Source organism: Lupinus angustifolius, chromosome LG11, assembly GCF_001865875.1.
Source record: "Lupinus angustifolius cultivar Tanjil chromosome LG11, LupAngTanjil_v1.0, whole genome shotgun sequence".
Classification (NCBI taxonomy): Eukaryota; Viridiplantae; Streptophyta; class Magnoliopsida; order Fabales; family Fabaceae; genus Lupinus; species Lupinus angustifolius.
The window spans coordinates 27053645-27077054 of record NC_032019.1 but is presented as its reverse complement, the minus strand read 5'-3'; the positions used below and the strand labels follow the sequence as shown (position 1 = coordinate 27077054).

Genomic DNA, 23410 nt, shown 5'->3' with positions numbered 1-23410 from the left:
TATGCTAGTATTTTTCGAAATCAGTTCTCTGTAGAAAGTGGAAAGAATCATAGCCCCAACATTCATTTGCCCACTTGTTAATGGGGACTTCTTTTGGCTCACTTTTTCATTTTGGACTCGTTTGGGCCCATAATATCACTCAAATATGTAGAGGAGGAATTCGGGCTCTCAAGAAAATGTTTGGTTTGGAGCCTCCACACTCCACTTCTAAATTTATAAGACTGAGCGCAAGTTAGTGCGTTGTGCACTACCTTGGCGCTGAGCGAGTCTTTGCAGAAATTAAGAGTCAAACTTAGCACAACAATGCGCTAAACGTAAAAATATATATTTTAATCCTTGCGCCCAACATGGGATATGCACTGAGCGTGACTGCTTAGTTTCTCACGATCTTTTATTCGCTTGGGAGGTACCCAACGAATTTGTGGGCAGCTTTTCAGATTTTTCTTTTGCACTCATTGCAAGTAATGGTGCTTAGCGCAATAGGTGGTGTGCTGAGCACATTCCAAACTGTAGCAAAAGAGAATCAAACCCCCTCCTTGCGCTTTACGCCTGATGTGCTCAGTGAAACTATAGCTGCTGAGTGTGGGGGTATTACATTGAGAGCAAACAGTAGCGCTTAGCGTATTCCAAACAATAGTGAAATTAAAATTTGGTTACCTCAATGCGCTCAGCGCATAGCTTGCGTTTAGCGTGCCTTGGTTCTGCATTGAGCGTGGCTTACCTGCACTCAACACAATGGTGCTTGCATAGATTCAGCCTCCTGAGTCATTCTCCTCACCTTGGTGCCTCAATTTTAGCTCTATAGTACCTGTTCTCACAAAATCTTATCAGTATACAACAAAAATGCGAAAATTTAAAGTTGCGAAAAATTAAATGACATGATTTTAAATTGATGGGTTGCCTCTCAACAAGCGCTTCTTTTCCGTTATTAGCTTGACGTTATTTTGTGACTGTTTAGGATCACGAAGTTGGAGTAACCAATACAATATGACATTGATATGTTGATATTGCAGTTTCACGGTATTTAACCGTTGCCAGCTAGAGTCACTAGGCTTAATTAAATTGATCCATTTGGGTGTGCCCCTAGGACTTAGATAACTAGTTACCAATTCTCTCAAGAGAGGATGTGTACCAATGATGTGATGATTGGTACACACTTTATTTTGCAAGTAACTACTTAATGTGCATGGACTAACCATTTTATAATTAACTTCTAGACTTACCTCCATGATTTTACCTTTTTGCTGATCAACCTTTAGAGTGAAAGGTTGGTGTTCAATATTTATCAGCATGGTAGGTTTCTCTTCTGAGTGTGTATCATGGATTTGAATCAAGTATGATATTATTACATCCATTCGAGTCTCCAAGTTTCTCAATGAGGCATCAATCCTCCTCTGATTTTCTATGGGAATCTCCATGAATTTTTGGAGGATGTTTTATATATTGTGAGTTCTAACTAGGTAAGGGTCCTCCATGTAATATTCCTTCCCAATAAAGTGTATTGGACAATATATGATCAAACGATTACCATGATAGATCTCACGATTCATCCTCGGTTGGAACATGGCAATTTGCCCATTGAGTTGCTCCAATCTCCGTGTGAGTAATCTATTATGGGCCAAAATATCCACATTAGCCAAGGAATCGTAGTTAAATATTTCATGAGCCATGCTGAACTTAAAGCTGCTAGACAAATAGAGAATTCTCAACACACAATTAGCACTCACAAGCAGAAAAATTAGAGAAAGTAAAAATGCTTAAAATGGTAATCTAATAATGCAATGTTATAGTTAGACGCAAGTCCCCGACAGTGGCATCATTTTTCTAACCAAAAATTAAGTGTAAAAAATACTACCTACGATGTCATAAACAAGTAAAAAAGGGTAAGGGGTTGTTGTATCCACAAGGAATTGCTAACTCAGTCTTTCAAAATCAATTTACTACTTTAGGCTGGCTTTCAAAAGGGTTTTCAATTTGTTGTTGGTTTGATTGAAAATATTTGATAATAAAAGTGTTGGAGTTTGGATATGGGATTGACTCACTATTCATAGTAGTAAATTGTCAAACAATCAAGCAATGAAACAAATATAATTTCACACAATATTCGACCTTAAACTACCTAAAAACCAATGTTGATCTACTTAAAAACTCATGAAATAAAACATAAATCTTAAATATAAGATCAATGATTATGACACACATGCACACCTCTTTTCCTAGTAACTATGAATATTAGTTAACATTAATGCACGCCCTCAATCGTGTTAGCCACCAATGTCTTATTCTATACTAACATTTTACCGACTTAGATCCATGTCCGATAACTAAATCAAAAAAATTATAATTTATGTACCATCATGCATGCCTCTATTTCTAGTAGCACACACCATCAAGTATAAGAATTTTCAATGCAAATATGAATCTATGTCTAGCAAAAATATGAGTGAAGACATTCATTGTGACAACTAAACATGCAACCACATCTTGTTTTATGCATAAATAATGAATTATTTAATATGGACTATAGAAATCGAATTTTGTCTCAAGGTTCTTTTCTTAAAATCAGAGTAAGTATTAATAGTACATCAATAGTAACTTATAAAAATCAAATAAATTTCATTCATATATCGAGTTCAAAATACATCATTGATTAAATAGAACCAATCATAACTACGAAGCAATCTAATTAAGTATTTTTATACCTAACTCGATAAAGATGGAATTCAGAGTTTGAGCTCATGGAGAAATGTCAATTTCTTAATGAACACTAAAGATCCTCATTATTCCTACTTCTTAACCTTTACACCTATTTTCAACTTACATAAATCTACAAACTAAGAAGATTAGAAACCATTCTAAGAAAATAGATTGTTAAAAATTTGGTTCCTGACTTCGTAGGTAAATCAATATCTTCAAATAGCATCTTGGGTCTCGTTATATGTTTATGAGTTTTTCCTCCTGCGTTGTTCGCACCTCCTTTCGTATCAAACCCATTGCATGGCTTCTTCCACGCTTAGCGTGACATTCCGTGCTCAGTGTCACTGCGCTGAGCTTAGCTCCTGCGTTGAGCGTAGTGGAGCTAATCTAAGGCTTTTGCATGCATAGCCTAATTAGGCCTAGTCTCGGCCTAATTCATCCTTTTTCAGCCTAAAACACATAGAAGCTTGAAAAATGGGATTAGTACAATTTATCATCAAAATCCGAACTATAATTACATAAAGTAAGTATTTAGAATCGAAAAGTGCTAAATTTGCCTTATGAATTCAGGTAATATTAACACTTAACAGGTATGCAAACAATACTCGAATTGTTAAGTTGGAAGAGTCTAGATGTGAACTTAAATCTTGTTGTTGCAATTAATGTTGGATGAAATAGTAAAATTATTGGATGTAGCTTATGATTTTGAGTGAAATGGTAAAATACATGTTTCCATTCTCTATCCTTGAACTTCTATTTATTTAAGTTTAAATAACTGTTATTTTCATATGGGTAGTTTTAATTATTTGTTATCAATAATTTCTTTTCCCAAACATCATTTAAACTCTTTTATTATCAGACAAGATAATCGCACTACAACATTTTTGACCTAAGACAACAGCTAAAAACCGTTGCCAAAAGTAGAAAAACCGTTCTCTTTACCAAAGGCAACGGTTTTTTGTCTGTGGTAGTCTAAGGCGTTGCCTTTTGTTTAGGCCACGGTTTTTTTACTTGTGGCAACAATTTTTTAAAACCGTTGTCCAATACTTTAAAATAGGCAACGGTTTTCCTACATTGGTAACACCAACGGTTAAAAACCGTTGCCTATAAAAAAAGGTGAAAACCGTTGCCATTGGTCATATAGACAACAACATGAAAATCGTTGCCTTTGTTTTCCTTCATTGTTAACACCAACGGCTAAAAAACTGTTGCCTATAAGCAAAGGTGATAAAAAAAAGGAATAAAATAGCCTTGGGAATAGATCTACTTGGATTGAGAAGAGATATGCACAAGTTAATTAACCAATAGACTAGCCTTGAGGTATGCTCCTCCTCCCTCGTGTACAACAAAAACAGTAATTGGTATTTGGCATTATTACATGGAATGTTGATACCAATTCTGGTATATGGTAATATACAACTTAAGGTCCTGTCTAAGTCACTAACACGATATACAAAGTTGAAGCATTCTCCCGTTGTCTTGATTCACCCAATTTAGTACATGTTCATGTGTAACAGCATAAGACAACTTCTCACATGCCATCACACTAACACAATTATCATCTTGTCTCAACAACCTGGATGCTTTCATGCCAAAATTTTGGGACTGTGGAAGAACTTATTAACAAAACAAAACATATTCAAGTCTCACATAAACATCAATACAAACATATAAACAAATAAGTAATCACCTTTAATCACTTGACACTTAGTGATTATGTGTCCTAGTTTTGATCAATTCAATCCAATAACGTGTACTATTGAGTATCACCCATACATTCAGCCAATTCACCTTCATTCAGCATATTAATTCAAATTCCACCTTCATTCAGCCAACTCCATTAGGACTATTCCTTCCCTGTTACATGTAAATAAAAATGAACAAAACAATTTAATACATAACCAAACATAAATAGCAATCAGAGTAATTAAAAGTTACCTCAACGGCTAGATATTCTGATACAGGGGAATCAGCTCCAACATCCACAACTTACTTTACAAATAGAAAGTAAAGGACAAACATTGTGGTAGCTTAAATGTTTGAATGATTTCTAATTCCTAATATGAGAAAACAAGTTAATGAATCAGGTAAGTTGTACAACAAATTAAAGTTTGAATAGTAATACATATGAAAACAAATTATATGACAATTAATGAAATAATGTCCCCAAAAAAATCAAACACAATGGACAGTGACAAAAATGAAATTTGATCCATATTCAAACACAATGGACAAATATAAGATCACATATTCATTCAAATAAGAATAAATGACAATTTTAGTGCAGGGAATTGTAGTCTGCAAATTGAGGTTGTATTGATTATATGTCAAAACCAATGACATCATTGATTTTGAAATTCAGAACATGCACAAGACATCTATCCTAAAAGTTCTAAAAGCAACAATAGAAATTGTCCCTGCTAGTCAAGACAAATGTAAATAAATTTTGATCCAGACAAACAAAAAACTTACCATTCCCCTTTTATGTCTGTCACAGTACGAATAAAATTTCGACTGATAAGAACAAATTCATTGTAGATTACCCATTCAGGTTTCTGATCCAAGCAATTTGAAGGATGCAAATGCACAGTCTGCAAACAGAAGAGAACCATTAGACACCATATAAATGCAATACCAAGCCTACACTTAAACCATTTTGGTAAGATACAAATAAGGAAGAAGATAAAGACAAATAGCAGCTCATCTTAACAAACCTGCATAAAATATCCAGCTAGCATAACCTTCCTTATGTTGATATAGTAGTCTTAACCAGAGAGACCCTTGCAAATATTGATGTGCAAGACTAGGTTGTAGGACTGAGCAAAATAATTATTATCTTACCTTACATATAAAGCCATCCATTCCAAAATGAGACTGAGAAATGAACAATTATTTCTCTATTGGAAGACTCATTTAATTATCAATCATTCAATCCAATTATCTATCACCTCAAAGTTGCATTATCCTGATTTTCAACACTAAAATTAGGACAAACCCTCCCCATAGAGTAGGAATATCAAACATGGAAGAAAAAATCAGAAAATATTGTTGCAATAGAGTTAGGAAATGAATATTATAGTTGAAGATAAGTTAAATTACATGATTGGGTAAATTTAATGGGAATTCATCCATAGCTCAGCTAATTTCAATCATTCAATGTTGAACAAAGATTATGAAAAGAACAACACTAAATACCTAAAAACATACAATTGACATAAGTAAACTTACCCATAGATGTTTATACATTTCAGAGAGGATATTTTAGACCTCGTTTTACTTAAGAGGTTTGCTTCTGTTTGATCTCCATTTATACAAATCAACATTGCAAACTTAAATGCTTCTGTTTGATTTTCACTTCTCTACATCGATGAGAAAATAGGGTTTGAATCCTAATATAATATGTTTCTCTCTTTCACCTAATAATTTCAAAAGAATAGGAAGAGAAAATTGTATGAATCAAATTCATGCTTAAGAAATAAATACTAAGGGGAAAGTGAACCTTTCTATAGGTAGTGTCGTCATCTTCTTTGCAAGTGAAGGTGCTGTTCATTTGCTTCTTCTTGCTTAGAATTCAAATCCCTAACAGGAACAAAAACGGAGAACACTAACGGTGATTTTGGTCCAGGACTTCGATGACTACTTCCTGAGCTTGGCGAGGCGGGGTTTTGATCTTATGTGTGCGGTGGTCCGAGCTGTCTGATGAAATGAGGAAATGAGGAAAAGGAGGAAAGTGAGGAAAGGGAGTAAAGTGAGAGGGTTTGGGCTCCATAGACAAATTAATTTACAACAAAATAATAAAATTAATCCTCCAAATAGAGAACGGTTTTTGTATATTAGATAAGGCAACGCTTAAAAAATATGGTCAAATATAATAGAGAACGGTTTTTTATATAACTGATAAGACAATGCTTAAAAAATCGTGGTAAAATAAATTGAAAACGGTTTTTATATAACTGATATTAGATAAGGCAACACTTAAAAAATGTGGTCAAATATAATAGAGAACGGTTTTTTATATAACTGATAAGACAATGCTTAAAAAATCGTGGTAAAATAAATTGAAAACGGTTTTTATATAACTGATACAACAACGGTTCAAAAACCGTTGTCTGATGTACATTAAGACCACAGTTTTAAGACCGTAGTATATAAGTGTGTAAAATTAACAAATACGACAACACCACTAAAAACTGTGGCCTAATATAATTTAAGACCACGGTTTTAAAACCGTAGAGAATTATGGCGTTGTCATAGGTCAAAACTGTAGTAGTGTCGTCTAAAAATTTTTATAAAACAAACCTCAATAAATTGTCTAAATTGCATTTGTGTTTAACATTGTTTTCTCTACCAAAAAGATATTATTGTTTAATTAAAAATTTAGAACACAATTGTAGATTATGAGGAAAATATGTGTTGGAAACAAACTTGTAGGTGGTGAGGATAAAAAAGCTTGCATGGAGACATGCCACAATAGTGGCTTCAACACACGTGGAAAGAAGCATGAGTCAAACAACACATCCATCCAAAAATAGAAAGGGTTTTCTAGATGCGGCATGCAGAAAACAAGAGGTATAAACCCAATGTGTTATTATTGTCGTGATGGCAGAATGACTAACAAGTGATTGATGGTGCAACCTTTGTTTAAGAGAAATGGTTGACAAGGAATTTTATTGTTCACCAAGGATTTTGTGTCAATTTTGGTGTGCCTAGCACTCCTATTTATAGGTTTAGGCTATTATTGTCTATTAATCACATTGATTTTATTTTTAAAGATATTAACTTTGCAATCATGCCATTTTTATTTTTCATCCATTATTATTTTGATTTTGCTTTAAATCATACGAAACTATTGTTTTTATTTTAAATCGAGATATTGCTACTAAATGATAATATATCTAGTCTCAGAAATACTAATTATTCCTAGTGCCGTATAAAAATGTTAATCTCATTCACAAATCAAAATTTATTTTATTGGACATTAATTTCTTAATACAATTGCAAGATCATACAATACTCACTTTCCCCCATTATTTAGATTCAGTTTCAAATCATATAAAATACATTTTTTGTATTTTAAAATGAGATAGTGATAATAAATGACTATATATCTAGTCTTAAAAATACTAACTATTCGTATTGTCCTATAAAAAATTATGTCATTTTAATAGCCAAACAAAATATTTGTTTTATATTTTATAATTTTATGGGTCAAATAAAATAAGTTGTTCGCAACTGCCCCTCGTTATGTAATGCTTATTATATAACAAGCAAACCGAGGTCCGAATGATATCATGGTAAAGGAGTAATAAAGAAATAAACGTTTATTTATCGAGGTAAGTATGACTTTTCTTGCAATACTTTGTAGTATGAATGTGTACACTAATATCTTTCTCTTAGTTGAGATTTCGAGATTGTCATCGCTTGAGTTTATATCACGACAAAGTGTGGTAAATAAAAAAAAGGTAAACCAAGAACACAAGTCGGTGTACTGAAGAAATTAAAAATAAGCTAAAAAAGTAGAATGGTGTAATATCGGAACATAGGAAAAGAAAACAGAGACAAATGAAGAACCAAAAATGAAAAAAAAAGATAAACCAAGAATACATGTCTTTGTATTTCTGAATCTTTGTTGAATGCACAAAGTATAAGATCCAGAAAATATGATTTTTAAAAGCACATCGATAGTATGAGGTAAGAAAAGCTTGAATTTTAAAAGCATATTGGACCCAAAACGTTTGATTATAAATGCACATAGAGGTTACGGGACCCTGAAAGCCCGATTTTTAAACATTCACCAAGTGTATATGACTTTGAAAACTTGATTTCAAATATACATCGAGATTACAAGACCTGAAAAATTAATATTTAAATGCATAACGATGGTACAAGATCCTAAAAAGCTTGATTTTAAATGTGAATCAAGAATACACGACACAAAAAAACTTAATGTTAAGGGCATATTAAGGGTGTATGACTCAGAAAGCTTTCACTTTAAATGCATATCAGGGACACATGTCCCCAAAAGTATGATTTTAATGCACATAGAGGATACATATGACCCAACATTTTTTATTTTAAATGTACATCGAGGATACATGACTCGAAATACATGATTTTAAATGCACATCAAGTGTACAAGGCAAGAAAAACTTGAACTTTAAATGCAATTTGAGTGAATAGTATAATGATATGATTGTTTAAGGTAGAGTTATCAAAACAGACGGGCCTGGTCGAGCCGGCCCGCCAAAGCCCGAAAATTTATAGGGTTTGGGTATCATTTTAGGTACTTTTTCTTAAATCTAGGCCGGGCTTACCCAAACGGGTTCGGGCTACCCGTTTTACTTATATGGTTTAATCTTTTTTGAGACTTTTGACTTGGTAGTAGGCACTAAATGAAAATTTACAAAACAACTTATAATAAAAAATAGATAATAAGTATTATGTTATTATGTATTTAATTAGATTTAACTTTACCAAAAAAATATAATAAAGAAAATAATGTTTACAACAAAACTAAAATCAACATAAATTGTTTATCATAGAGAACTTTACACCACCAAATTTAATATAATAGTTCACAATAAAAGTGTTGATAAAGAATATACAAAAAATAATATTTTTATTAGTATCAAATGTTTATATATTAAAGTGAAGTTATAAATTATATTGTGTTAGAGAGTGAGAGTCCAATAGAAATGAGAGATTTAATAAAAGAGTTATGTTAAAAATCATTCACGTGGACTTAACATCACGTCTTAACTCAAACACAATGTATTAGATCTATAAGTTTGGTTGCATTTAGCATAACAAATATGTTAAGAAAAGTTATATGTTAATATTAAATGATACATATTTATTTGAATAGATTAAATATGTTAAAAAAATTTAAAATTTATTTTTTAGTTTATGCAGGTTGGCCCGCCATAACCCTCAACCCGCTTAGGGCGGGTTTGTGCTACCATTTGATATGCGTAAATTGTGTTCAGACTTTTTAGCCCGGCTCGGCTTAGCCCGGACCCGATGTGGGCTAGCCCGAACCCGTCTGGGTGGCCCATTTTGACACCTCTAGTTTAAGGATATGATATTTGATGCATGAAGTTCATGTTGATGTTTTTAGTAAAATGGTTATTTATTGAATGCTAGTATGCATTGAGTGGAATGGTGATGTGGGAAGATGCTTATGATACATGTAGATGAGATATGTGTTGATGTCTTTTTGAATGCTAGGGAATATGGGGAAGACCCATGCATGAATTTACTACTCATGATTTTATCTTTTCTTTTAGGATTACATAAAATCTATCAATTAAGTTGTTCATTACAACTTTTGTGGACTTATGCTATCCTTATTAACCATCTTTACTAGTGTGATTGATTGATGATTTGCCTCACATTCTCCCTCAGTGTCATCTTGTGGGGTTGGATTAAATCTAAATTATTGCCCTAGTGTAGGGTTGGTAGGAATTTACTTCTAAAGAGATAAAATTAATGTGGTTGGATGTTTTCGAACAACAAAAATGCCTAGTGTGCCAATTTGAACTTTCAACTTTCCATTGGATATTGCTATTATTAAATTTCGACTTTCCTTTAAAGTATATAGCTTAAGTCCTTAACAAAGTTGTCACGGTTGGAAAACTGATTAATTGCCATCGAAGGTACAAAACCTGAAAAACTTAATTTGAAATGCATGAAGGATATATGACCCAAAAAGTTGATGTTAAGTACGCATAGAGGACGTAGGACCCGAAAAGCTTTCTCTTTAAATGCATTTCAAGGATACATGTCCTATAAAGCTTGATTTAATGCACATAGAGAGTAAATGATCTGGAAAACTTGACTTTAAATGTACATTGAGGATACACCACACGAAAATATGAATTTTAAATCCACATTGAGGGCATAGGACCCGAAAAAATTAATTTTATATTCATATCGACAATACAAGATACAAAAAACTTGAATTTTAAATACAAATTGAGTGAATGGTATAATGATATGATTGTTTGAGGATGTGTTATATAATGCATAAAGTTCAAATTGATATTTGTCATATAATGATTATTGTATGAATGTGACTATGCATTGAGTTGAATGATGATACATGATGATGCTTATGATGTATGTATATGAGATGTGGCATTAATGTCTATTTGAATGCCAACGAATGAGGGGTAAGACCCATGAATAAATTTACAACACATGATCTTATTTTTTACTTTAGGATCACAATCTACCATTTAAGTTATTCTTTACAGCTTTTGTGCACTTATGTGATCCTTGCTAACCATTGTTGACTTTTGTGATTGATTGATGATTTGCCTTCCATTGTGCCTCAATGTCATTTTGAGGGGTTGGATTAAATCCAAAATATTGCCCTAGTGTAGGCTTTCTAGGAATTTCCTTCCGAAGAGATAAAAGTGATGTAGTTAGATGTTTTCGAACAAAATTGGCACACTGGAAAATTTTGTTGTTCGAAAACATCCTAGTGTGCCAATTTTAAACTTTCGACTTTCATTTGGAGAATCCTATTTTGAATTTTCAACTTTTCTTTAGAGGATATAGCTTAGATTCTTAACAAAGTTGTAACAATTTGTATAATTGAGGCTAGAACTCATATAATTATGTTCTCGTTTCCTCTCTATTGCCTTTGTTGAGAACAAACTTGCTTGCTATATTCAATCCAGTATACCTTACGTTCTTTAAACTATTAGATAGACTATCTGACAACACAAAATGGAAATTAGATACGATATTTGATAGTTGAGAAAAGTTTGAACTATTAGATATATCCCAAAATTTGAACACAAACCAAGCTGGTAATGCAGCAATGCTTCATGTTTCTTCTGAGGTGGAGATGGGGAGTAGTTTTGGAAGTTTGGTGAGAAGATCATAAAAGGATGGGTGTATATTTTTTTTAAGAATGCAAATACAAATGTTAAACATTAAATTCTAACCAATTTAAATATTAAAAATAAATGAAAAAAATAAACCCATAACTATTCACATTTTCAAATTGCAAAAGATGATAAGAATTTTAATTTCATTGATTAAGCAAACAAAAAATAATTCACAATAAAATAATCCAAAAAATCAAATAATTGACATCTATGGAAAAATAAGATCTTAATAAATAACATATTTGAGTTAGTCTTAACAAACATCATGGCGAGAGGCGGAGCAATCCAAGAGTAGGTGGGGGCAGCTACCCCCTCAACTGTTGAATTTTTTTTTAATAATATTTCTACTTTATTAGCTTTGATTTTCAATTAGGTTGGAGTATTTTTTTAATAGCAGTTGGTTTAGGCTCTTGAAGTGTTCCTTATTAGTTGTTGGATAGGAATTCATCTTGTCCCCTTTTGCAACTTAAATAAAAAAATATGCATGGTTATGACATTAAATCTTTGGATATTTTGTTGAGGAGTTTAAGAGAAATAACTAATTAACATACAAAATCTTGAAATCTGAAGTAGCCAAACCCTTATTGCTTTAGATGATGTAAGTATTTTATTACCATTAAATGTTCATTCTTCTTAATCTTTCTTGTTGTGTTTAAGTTAATTCTATTGTTCTTGTGCATGCTATAGTGTGAAATTGCATTAGTTTGAAAGCTTTGCATCATTTAGTTTTGGTTAAAAATGCAAATATTTCTTGGTTTTGATTGATTATTATGGTTGTTATGTAAATTTATTAGTGTTTCTTTTAAATAAGTAAAGAATGTGGACCGAATTCTTTTATTTTCTTCTATACATGTTTTTTTCATCCGAGTTTGTTTTTTCTCTTTATTTCTATATTTTTTGCTTAACTATAAGGAAGACTAACACAACATACTCAAACATATGCACGAATATGGTTAGAACTGCTTCAAAAAACCTCACAAATCTAATTGCATCAATTGTGAGAATGTTCATTTCTCTTTATTCAGAAGGGTCGAGGGCAACCCTTAAAAGCTCCTTATGTATGAAACATTTTTCGTCCCAAAATAAATAATTATATATGTTGATATATTTTATAGCATATTAAAGGCCATGATTTTATTTTCTATATACATGTTTCAAAGGCCACAATTTTTTATTAATGGGATTTCATTTACTATATTCCTATATCAAAGGTCATGGTTTTATGTGTTGCTTACTTGCTTATAATGACCACGGTTAAAAAACCATCATCTTTGTAACAACAAAAAATTGTTGCTATATCAGTTACAACGCTATGATTTTTATTCATTGTTACATTGTATCAAAAAATCATTGCCTAAACAAAACGTAACGTCTTACCTAAGACAATAATAAAGATAACGTTTATGGACTACCATATTTAGAAAATCATTGTCCAAAGACAATGATTTTTACCGATTAGACCATAGTTTTGAGACATTCCCACATGCAAAAATGTAGTATATTGTTTTATATTTTATTGTTATTGAATTAATTTTAATTTTAATTAAATATTGGTGTCTTCTCTAAAATTTTGATCAAGATCCACCATACGTCTTATCCATATCTAAAATAATATAAGAGATTTTTGGTATCAAGTATCAACTATAATTATTTTCTAAGAGATATAATTCTAGGAGACATAATACACTTAGAATCAAAGAAAGGTCATTACGAGCATTACAAATTTTCCAACAATGTTGATGGAAAAATTAAATATTTAATGTATTTGAAATTCAAAATTATTATTAAAATTTTGACTTATATTTAATGTATTTGAAGTTCAAAATTATTATTAAAACTTTGACTTTTCTTTTGGGTAGTAAATAGTTTTCTTCATTTTTTTACTTTTAATTTGTTGAAATAGGATTACAATAAATTATACTCACACTCATGAATTTTAGTAAAATTATATAAATCATCCTTTCATATTTTATCCTTGCACAAACCACCCATAATTTTGGACATACATTATACTAACTACCCAACATGAGATATAATTGTAATTTTTAAACAGAAAATGCGTAGTGAGTATAATTAAGTTAAACAAAATATTGTATGTTGTATAGACAAGTTCAAATATTATAAGAAGAATGCGTCTTCATTATTTTTGCTTCATTACAAAAAAATATTAGACTTATTTAAACAACTTCTAAGAAATATTAATTTATTTTTTAATGAACCAAAAAATAATAAAGAGTGACTCTTATACTATTTGAATTTATCTATACAATATACAATATTTTATTTAACTTAATTATACTCACTACACGTTTTTTTTTAAATTACACTTATATATCTTATAGCGATAGTCGGTGTAATGTACATGAGTGGTTTATGTAAGAACTAAATAGGAAGAGGTGGTTTATGTGATTTCACTAAAATTTGGAGGGAGTAGTATAATTTACTCATATGCTTTGTTGATATTTATGTTATAATCATGTATGTAAATGTGGGATTAATATATGTGTCCAAAAAAGAAATAGCACCCAAATCACTTAGTTTAATGATTTAAGATCCATTTGATATTGAGATATTATATAAGATTAAGAGTGAATATCTAATTTGGTCCTTATAAATTTTTGCATGTTATTTTGAGGTTGAAAAACTAAAACTTCAAATTAGTATTTAAAAATTGCGAATATTAATCAAAATAGTCTTTGTTAAAGGTTATAAAATATGCTAAAACTTATTAATTTAACCCAGGCTATTTTTAATTTTTCAAATTTTCAGCTATCAAATTAGTATATACAACAAATTTAAAGGACGGAAATATGTCTTTATTCTAATATTAAAGATTAACTTTCTACCCATAATTATATTTGTTAAAAAATAAACCACATCAAATTCATTCAATTCCCTTTACCCATACAAAATTCTCCTATATTTATCTCGGCTTTAGTGTATCACTATCATATGTTCAGAGTTTTTGTATGCTCCCTCTTTCTCACAAAGATATGTTGATCAAAATTGCAGCAATTTTATTGGTTGGCTTTCTAGCTTTGGCATATCAAGCAATTCAGCCTCCACCCCCAAGAACATGTGGTTCACCAGGTGGTCCACCCATCACAGGACCAAGGATTAAGCTCAGAGATGGAAGGCATTTATCCTACAAGGAACATGGTGTTCCTAAACAACTTGCCAACAAAAAGATTGTCTTCATACATGCTTTTGGTTCTTCCAAACATGATGCAGTGATTGTATCAAGCCTCCCTCTGGTAATTAATTAACTAGTTCACATGACTAAAAATAATATTCTCGAATAGAAGAGAGGAAAATTGTTGTTTTTGCACATATATTAAAGGATAAAAGTGTTATTTGTTATATCTAAAATACAAAAGTGTTACAATATTTTGTTTTTTCATGTTGTTTATGATATATTTGTCTTTTCGTACCGGAAAAGATCTTAACATTTCATATCAATTTTTGTTTGATATGAGTTTTGGTTAATTGTTTTTATTTATTATCAGGGCCTTGTTGAGGAACTAGGAGCATATATCGTATCATTCGATAGACCAGGGTATGGGGAAAGTGATCCAGATCCTCATAGAACTGCAAAAAGTATTGCTCTTGATGTTGAAGAACTTGCAGATAATTTGGAACTGGGGCCTAAGTTCTATGTCGTAGGATATTCTATGGGTGGACAAAGTGTTTGGGGATGCCTAAAGTACATTCCTCACAGGTATAAATTTTGATTTGTTTGAAACTGGGAGTGCAGTTAGAAATTTAATTATAATTATTTTAATGAAAAAATAAATAAAGTATATTGTTACAGACATGTTCTTTAATTCATACAATAATACAATTGTATGGTATGATTAATATCTCAAGCCATTAGTTACTCTTTCCCATCAACCGACAACCGTTGTATTACTTATGTACCAAACAATGATGTTTTGATCTGCTGCCAACTAAGGTACAAGTTTTTTTGATAAAAAATTGGGTTGTTTATGTCTAATAAAAATTAGAAAAAAGCAAGATCATGGCAGGCTAAATGATAATAATATATGGCATTTCAGCTCTCCCTACACCGTCAAAAAGTAAGATAAAAAGTTTATTAATGATTAAATTATAAGTACGGTGGAAGTGAATATATAGGAAAATTTGATAAAAGTATATATGATTACTCTAAGCTAAAAGCAAAAAAGTTAATTGAGCTACACTCAACTTTTTACCACTGGTTTAAAAAATGCTTGGAAAATTGGGTTTTTTTTGGCAGCCTATTTGGTTATTTGTACATTGTATCTGAACAACATTTAAGATAAAAATTCATATTTAACTTTTTTAAACATGTGATATATTGATGTTAATTTACACTCACCTAAATAAAATATAAAATATTTCAATAGTAAAGTATAGAATGCTGATGCATCATTTAGGTAGGAGATCATATCTTTGTCCATGACATTTTGGTTAATATTAGTCAGTTTTAGTGGCATTTTTGTATATGATCCTATTCATTCTCTTCCCACTTCTTTCTCTATATGCTCTCTACCTAATCATTGTGTATATATACACCTAGGTAGATCAACATATCTATACAAGTAAATTAAAATTCATTAAGAACTAAGATTATTTTTAGAATTAGCATAATTGCATTACTCTTTGTAGCCTAATATATTAATCATAAAAAAAACATTTTATTATTACGTCGAACCAGAATAATAATAATATGACAATACTTAATTATTTAATTTTCTCACAAATTACTTGTTAAAAGAACACTTGAAAAAATATATAACTCTACCCATCTAGCAATTCTAAGTATTTTTATTTGTAAATGTGTGATTATTATAAATATATATAATAAAACTTATTTATTATAAATCTACTAATAAAGTATTGATCTATTGGTGTAAGCGGACCCTAAAAAGATTAAAATGTTAAATATTTAGTTCTTGGGAGTCATAGTTATTGTAAATGACATTCACACACCTGAAAGAGATGAATTCTTTACTTATAGGATCAGAGATACCATTTCTACTACAAAAAACAAAGTTTCATTTTATTTTAATTTTGCTTCAAACATCTCTTGATTCTCTTCTTTTCTAATTGTATGCGTATTTAGTGAATTTGCCTCCTTAGTAAGAAACTTAATGGTTCTATGTTCTTATATGGTGACAGACTTGCTGGTGCAACACTAATGACTCCAGTTGTGAATTATTGGTGGCCTAGCTTTCCTTCAAACTTGTCCACAATGGCTTATAAATGGCAACCAAAACAGGATCAATGGGCCCTTAGAGTTTTTCATTACTTGCCATGGCTCACACACTGGTGGCTTAATCAGAAGTGGTTTCCCACATCAAGTGTTGTTGAAAACAATCCTGATGTTTTCTCTCCTCAAGATTTACAAATTATTTCAAACATGGTAGATGACAGTGATATTCAGGTACCAATTAAATACTAAGCACTTCACAATAATTGAATTAACTATTACAATGGATATAGGTAGCGCATTATCTATATTCGTCACATTGCTTCATTTTTTGACTCAGACCCGTAATGATATCCATTGGGTTTATTACCCATGGATACTTGGGTACCCAGCGGATCTGCTGGTATCCACAAATTCACAAAACACTCAAAATAATTGTGAGTAATTTATGTATTTATATGTTTGTTTCATACAATTTTATAAAACATATTTAAAGTTTTAAACACATTTTAAATTGATTATTTCAACACTATGATCTAAAATTGATTTAGGAAGAATTGTTCAATCAACAAAATATACACATCAATTAATAACATAACATCACATTACTACTTAACAATATAATATCACTATAATACAAGATAACAATCATATTTATGAATTAACAATACAAATATTATGGATTAACAATAAATATATTTAATATATATTCAAGAAGAAATAGTTGATCCGAGTACCATGGATTTGGGTACCTTATTGTTCAGACCCAAACTCATTCAACAAAGGATCTTAAAATCTCGGATTTCAATTATCTGCGGGTCAAAAAATACAGACCTAAACTCAACCCATTGCGAGTACCTACTGATCCGAATACCTGTTGTTTGGCTTTGAAATCTAATATTTAGTCTTATCAATCATTTATTAAATGTTAGGCTTTGAAATTTAATATGTAGGCTTTTTAAACAATCATTGAATGTTAGGATTTGAAATCTAATAGTTAGGTGTAATATAAGTGTCTAAAGACATTTTTAATGAATACAGATGAGGAAAACTAGTTTTAGAAAGCTAAGTTCAACACTTCTCCAAATGTGCAATTATAGTTTTTTTAATAAATTTTTTTTATTTTGTCTTCTTAAACAATATATCAAGTTATTAAAATTTTCCTTTATTTTATGAACTAAGAATAAAACGTCAATTTGATCTACTAAAGATATAGTTACCATCAAATTTGTTCTCTAAATAAAATAGTCACAAAATTGACCACTCTAGGACATGTTGGGTGGATATTTGATAGGCTAAAGTTTATAACCCATGTGGCTTGTCACCTTTTAGAACTTATATATATACTATGTTTGTTGACCCATATTTTATTCTATAAAATTAAATACTATATTTTATTTTGTATAATTAAAATGTCTTTTTGATATTTGATATACTTTGCATTATATTTTTCTATTGGATATACTTCAAATTATAATATATTTTTTTTGTTAGAATATCCAATTTTAGATGAGATGAATAGTGTCAACTTGATATTCACTTTAATATAATCTTTTATTAAACAACCAATGAATATTCAACAATCAACTAATAATGCAGTAGGAAACTTTCTGCTATATATCTTTGGTTCTCTTTGCTAGAAAATTATTTGGTGCCCCTAAAACAGAAGGTATTTTTTCACTTTATTTACTAGTGTACTACACAACGTTGTGTAATATATATTATTACTTTTTCTTAATTTAATACTATAATCGATACAAACCACTAGACTAGTTTTTTTTTGTTACAAATGTTATAAATATAAAATAAAGGTCCTAGTCTTTTTTCATACTACGAACAAATTTCTCTTTAATATTTATTTTTTTATGGTTACACAATTACACTTTAAAACTTATTCTAATTGCCTGTAACCCTAAATTATAAATTTATAATTTTTCAAAATATTAAAAGTTACATAGTTCCGTTTATTATAGTTTAAATATTAAATTATTTAAATATCTATAACATTAAACTATTTTTATTCAACCTTTCCTAGCAATATAACAGTTGATATCCAAGTTAATAAGTAACTTGAATAATCAATTTGTCAAGAATATAAAAAATAAGGCATTTTCTTTCTTTATTTAATAGTAGGAGGGTTTATATGGGTAGAGTTATTATTAAACTGAAGATTTACAATTAATACTTCATGTAAAAACATATAAATTATTGTTAGATTATTGGATTGAGTGTTTTTGGTGATGATTTTGTTTGTTTTTAGCCAATCGGAAATTGATTGATGAATCTTAAATTCAATATCAAATTGGATATAACTAATTGGATTTAAAAATTAATCCATTATGCTTGATATTCATTAAAAATCACCAAAATCATGTATTGCCAAATTTACTGAAGTCAATGCCTGATAAATTAATTCATCTACCAGTCAGCACTTATATTCAGACTAATACATTAACTTAGTCATTTATTTGTTTTTAAAAAATGATATATTATTCTACAAATTCTCCTGCACCATAAAAAGAAAAGTAATATATTTTTTATTAATGATTAATTTATGAGTGAATATCACTTTATCATGATATAGGAGAATATATCATTACTTTTTTACTCAACCCCACTTTCAAAGTTTAAGGTCTTTGGTTTGACTTCAACTTTTGAAATATGGATGCTTGCATAAAAAATTAAATATTTTTCAGGTCCACTATGATTATGATATTAAGAACTATGAATATTTTGGAAAAGTTTAAATGTCACTGTGAGCTGGATAGGAGGAAATAAATTCAACAAACTCATATAGAAAATATAGTAAAATATATTTATTTATTGGTGGAAGAGAAAATGGATATTATTGCATAATATAGTAATGAACCTTAATTCGTAAGTAGGGTCAAGTGGGACTCGTCTTTGTTTTGCCAGGCAAATACTATGGCATAAATTGTTGGGTTGATTTTTCATTTGTTAATAGTGTAAAATGGTCGGGCTTAATGTTGACTAGGCTTAGTATTTAATATGATTCTAGATTAGACAGATGGAGCCTTTTGACTCAGGTATACTCAATATTGAGTGCATTGTTTTCAAAATCAACAAATTTGTTAGTTGGGCTATTATTAACTCATGATTTACAAGTATGATCTTGTGATCAAATATTGTGGGTAGGGATGAAGATGTGCGAAGTTGGGATGGATTAAGACTTGTCTATACCTGACCCGAAATGTTAGTTAGATTATTTTTTGAACTTGAATTCGACCCTAAACCTGAAACTAACCTGACCCTAAATATCGACTGTGTCAACCTTTACACCCGAACCGGACCTTAGACCCAATTAAATATAATGTATACTCATTTTAAATAAAGTCTTCTCAATATTGGAATATATAATTTAACATATAAAATGATATATATATATATATATACATACATATATATATATATTATTAATCATGTGTATATGATAAAAAATTAGATAATCAATAATACTTTCGACAAAAAAATGTGACATTACTATGTACATATTTGAATAGAGAGACATCTAAACATGATGAATGACTATGGGACAAGTCATGTTTTGTCTTTACCCAACCTTGAATATTGACTGGATCTAATATTTGAATCTGAACACAGCCCTAGACCCGATAAGATCCAGATCTATTCGGGTTTGATCATGATCGAGTCGTACCGAGTGAGCGGGTAAGACCGAGTTCTATGGAAGTCATATTGTTCTTTTCTCAGCATAAAATTGTGAAGGAGTATGAAAGACATCTCATCTTATTAAAACCATTCACGTTAAAGCTATATTATCAAATTATTGACCAAGCCTTAGCACGGACCCTTAGGTTAATATCTAATCCTTTTAAGTTTTTTTTGTTTTGATGTCATTGACTGGAACAATTTTTTTGTTGGATGTTTGAAATTTAAAAGACTTATTTAATATAAAAAATCTAAGGTCTGAATACTAAAATAAAAGTAACTTAGGGACCTCTGCCCAATAAAAACATATAAAGCATTTTATTTTGCACTCGTTTATTACAATACTTTTATAAATTTGTAGTATTTTGAGAGTTTTCATAGTAGTGGATTTTGTTTCCTAGTAAATGCAAAATCAATGGAAGGAAAAATAATTTTGTCAAAAATGGGAACTATGGTTGAAATAGGAAAATAGTATAATGTGGAAGTTCCATGGGATTTGATTCAATGAATTTGTCACTAGGTAACTATGACTTTTTTTTGACAAATATGAAAAAGTAGATTTGACTAGAGCTCAATTCACTGAAATCAATTTTCCAAATAATTGACTAATCATAAAACATATTGCAAAATCACTAAATTTGAATTTAATCAATTGAGTTCAAAAGTAATCTATCATGTTTTATATTGGTCAAAACTCACCAAAATCAAGTGACAAAGTCACTAGATCCAATCCCAAGTTGCATATGCAATAATTTTTTATCAGAGTAGAAATTATGTGCTTGTATGTGAAGAGACTAAGACACGGTTTAAGAGTAGTAGGGTTCGAACACATTATTTTGACGCCCTGCAATTTTGATGCCCTGAAAGTGCCAACAGAAGTAATAACCTTTAACATATGGCTTGAACAGACAAAATCAACCATGTGTAGAGTCAGCAGTTAATTTTATAAGGTCAGCTCTCATATATCATAATGTATAATTGGTGATGCATAACGTTCTTTTTGTTCGACCGGTCCACAATCTGGATGTCTTCAACCATCAAGGAGTCTCATTATTGTCGGACATGAAAATAGTGAAAATCCACAAATGAGACATTGTCTTGAACCAAAACCTTAAAACATGGTTTTATAGTATTTTCCACTTACAAATTCTTTCATTCATCTTCTTATATCTTTTCTAGACTTTAGATTTGAATATACTACAATCACAAGCAGTGCATGTACACAAGTATAGCAAATATGTATGCAGGAAACATTTTCACTAACTTAATCCACAATATGGTAATTAGATAACAATCATACTTAGAATAATGTAATATCTATACACTTTCAGCATAAAGTTTTATACACAATTATTATAGTGCTTCCTTTTCATGCAGTCATATGCGCGACAACAAAGTGTATCTGAATCAATCTGTCGCGATGTAATGGTTGGATTCGGAACCTGGGATTTTGACCCTCTTGATCTAGATAACCCTTTTCCAAACAATGAAAGTCAAGTTCATTTATGGCATGGTGAGGATGATAGGCTTGTCCCTGTTATGCTGCAACGCTATATTGCTCAAACTCTTCCGTGGATTCAATACCATGAGTTAAAAGGTGCTGGACACTTTTTTCCATATATTCAGGAAGTGACTACAGATATCATCAAAATACAATTACTTGAATGAATTTAGTGCTGTCAAATTTTCTATGCTTTTAAAGTGTTTTCAAAGTCTAGACATTATCCTAAATTTGTGTAGTTTCATAGCATGAGTCACTACAACCTTTTTTGCATATAGCAAAAGTGCATAGCATGAATATTTATTATTACATTAAATAATGTGTTCAAATGCAAAAAAAGTTGATAGTACTGGCATTAGCCAAATTAAGGGTCATCAGTAACAATTAGTATATAAACTTTGGTGTCATTATCAATAATTAAGTATTCAAAATATGATTGATCTCAATAACATTGAAAATGTTGCTAGCCACTACAAAAATATAGTTCTTGTAGCTCCAGAAACCATAATCATATAATTGTTTTTGGAAACAGTCTCTCCCACAACCTTAGCCTACTGATGGGAGGCTCCTGCATTGGATCGTTTTTATAGTATTCATGTTTTATATAGAAGTGGTTCTTAATTTACCAACAACAAAAAAGAATGAACATATTAAGAGTTTGTGTAACTACAGTTCAAATTCCATAATTAATAGTGAAAAAAGGAAAAAGGAAACTAAATTGATTTATCCATGGATACCAAGCCAAGTAACATAAAAACAAGATGGAACATCTCATCAAACTAAAGTAAAAAGCAGAGATATTGCTAACACCAATAGCTAAAAAATTTAAACGCATGTGAATTAAAGGTGCTTTGCTTGATAAAGAAATGGAACAAGCATAATTTTCTAATGCATATGAAAATAAATGTTGAGTGTTAAATTGATCAAATTTTATACATTCTTTTTACGTCACTTTAACTACTTAATTAACTCATATGAATGAAATTATACTAATATATTATTAGAATTTGTTTAAATGGCCAAGTGTCACATATGGAGTATTTTACACACTTAATCCAGAGGAATTATAGCAAAAAGATAAGTTCAGGACAAAAGCAAAAGTCTAACCATTAGTTGTCTGAGTAAAATTGCGATTACACATTCATTCACCTTTAGATCAAGCTGAATTTTGGATATATTGTTCCTGAATGATGGATCTTCAATATGAACGGTCGGATCGTCGAAATATGGAAAACTCACTGTAGTAAGCGCAACAAGAAAAATTTCTGAAAATTTAGCCATTGTTTCGTTGACGCTCAACACACCTATTTGAGCTTAGCACACTGGATGGTGTGCTGAGCGCACCGAGGTATGCCCAACACAAGTTCAAAGGTCATGAATAGCCAATTGGATGCTGCATCCAGCGCACAGGTGGTGTGCTGAGTGCATAAACCAACA

At 30.5% G+C, this 23410-nt stretch overlaps 1 protein-coding gene and 1 long non-coding RNA gene across 2 annotated transcripts; one reads left to right on the top strand and one right to left on the bottom strand.

The window, feature by feature from the left end:
* On the bottom strand, positions 3953 to 6445 carry LOC109360089. The gene is made up of 4 exons (XR_002109107.1): positions 5412 to 6445; positions 4636 to 5288; positions 4388 to 4554; positions 3953 to 4302 (listed from the first exon to the last, which is right to left on the bottom strand). It is a non-coding gene; the product is annotated as an uncharacterized LOC109360089 (long non-coding RNA).
* Positions 14516 to 22321, top strand: LOC109359564. The gene is made up of 4 exons (XM_019604267.1): positions 14516 to 14848; positions 15101 to 15312; positions 16755 to 17019; positions 21850 to 22321. The coding sequence occupies exons 1-4, from the start codon at positions 14564 to 14566 to the stop codon at positions 22138 to 22140; spliced, it is 1053 nt and encodes a 350-aa protein (XP_019459812.1). The 5' UTR covers positions 14516 to 14563; the 3' UTR covers positions 22141 to 22321.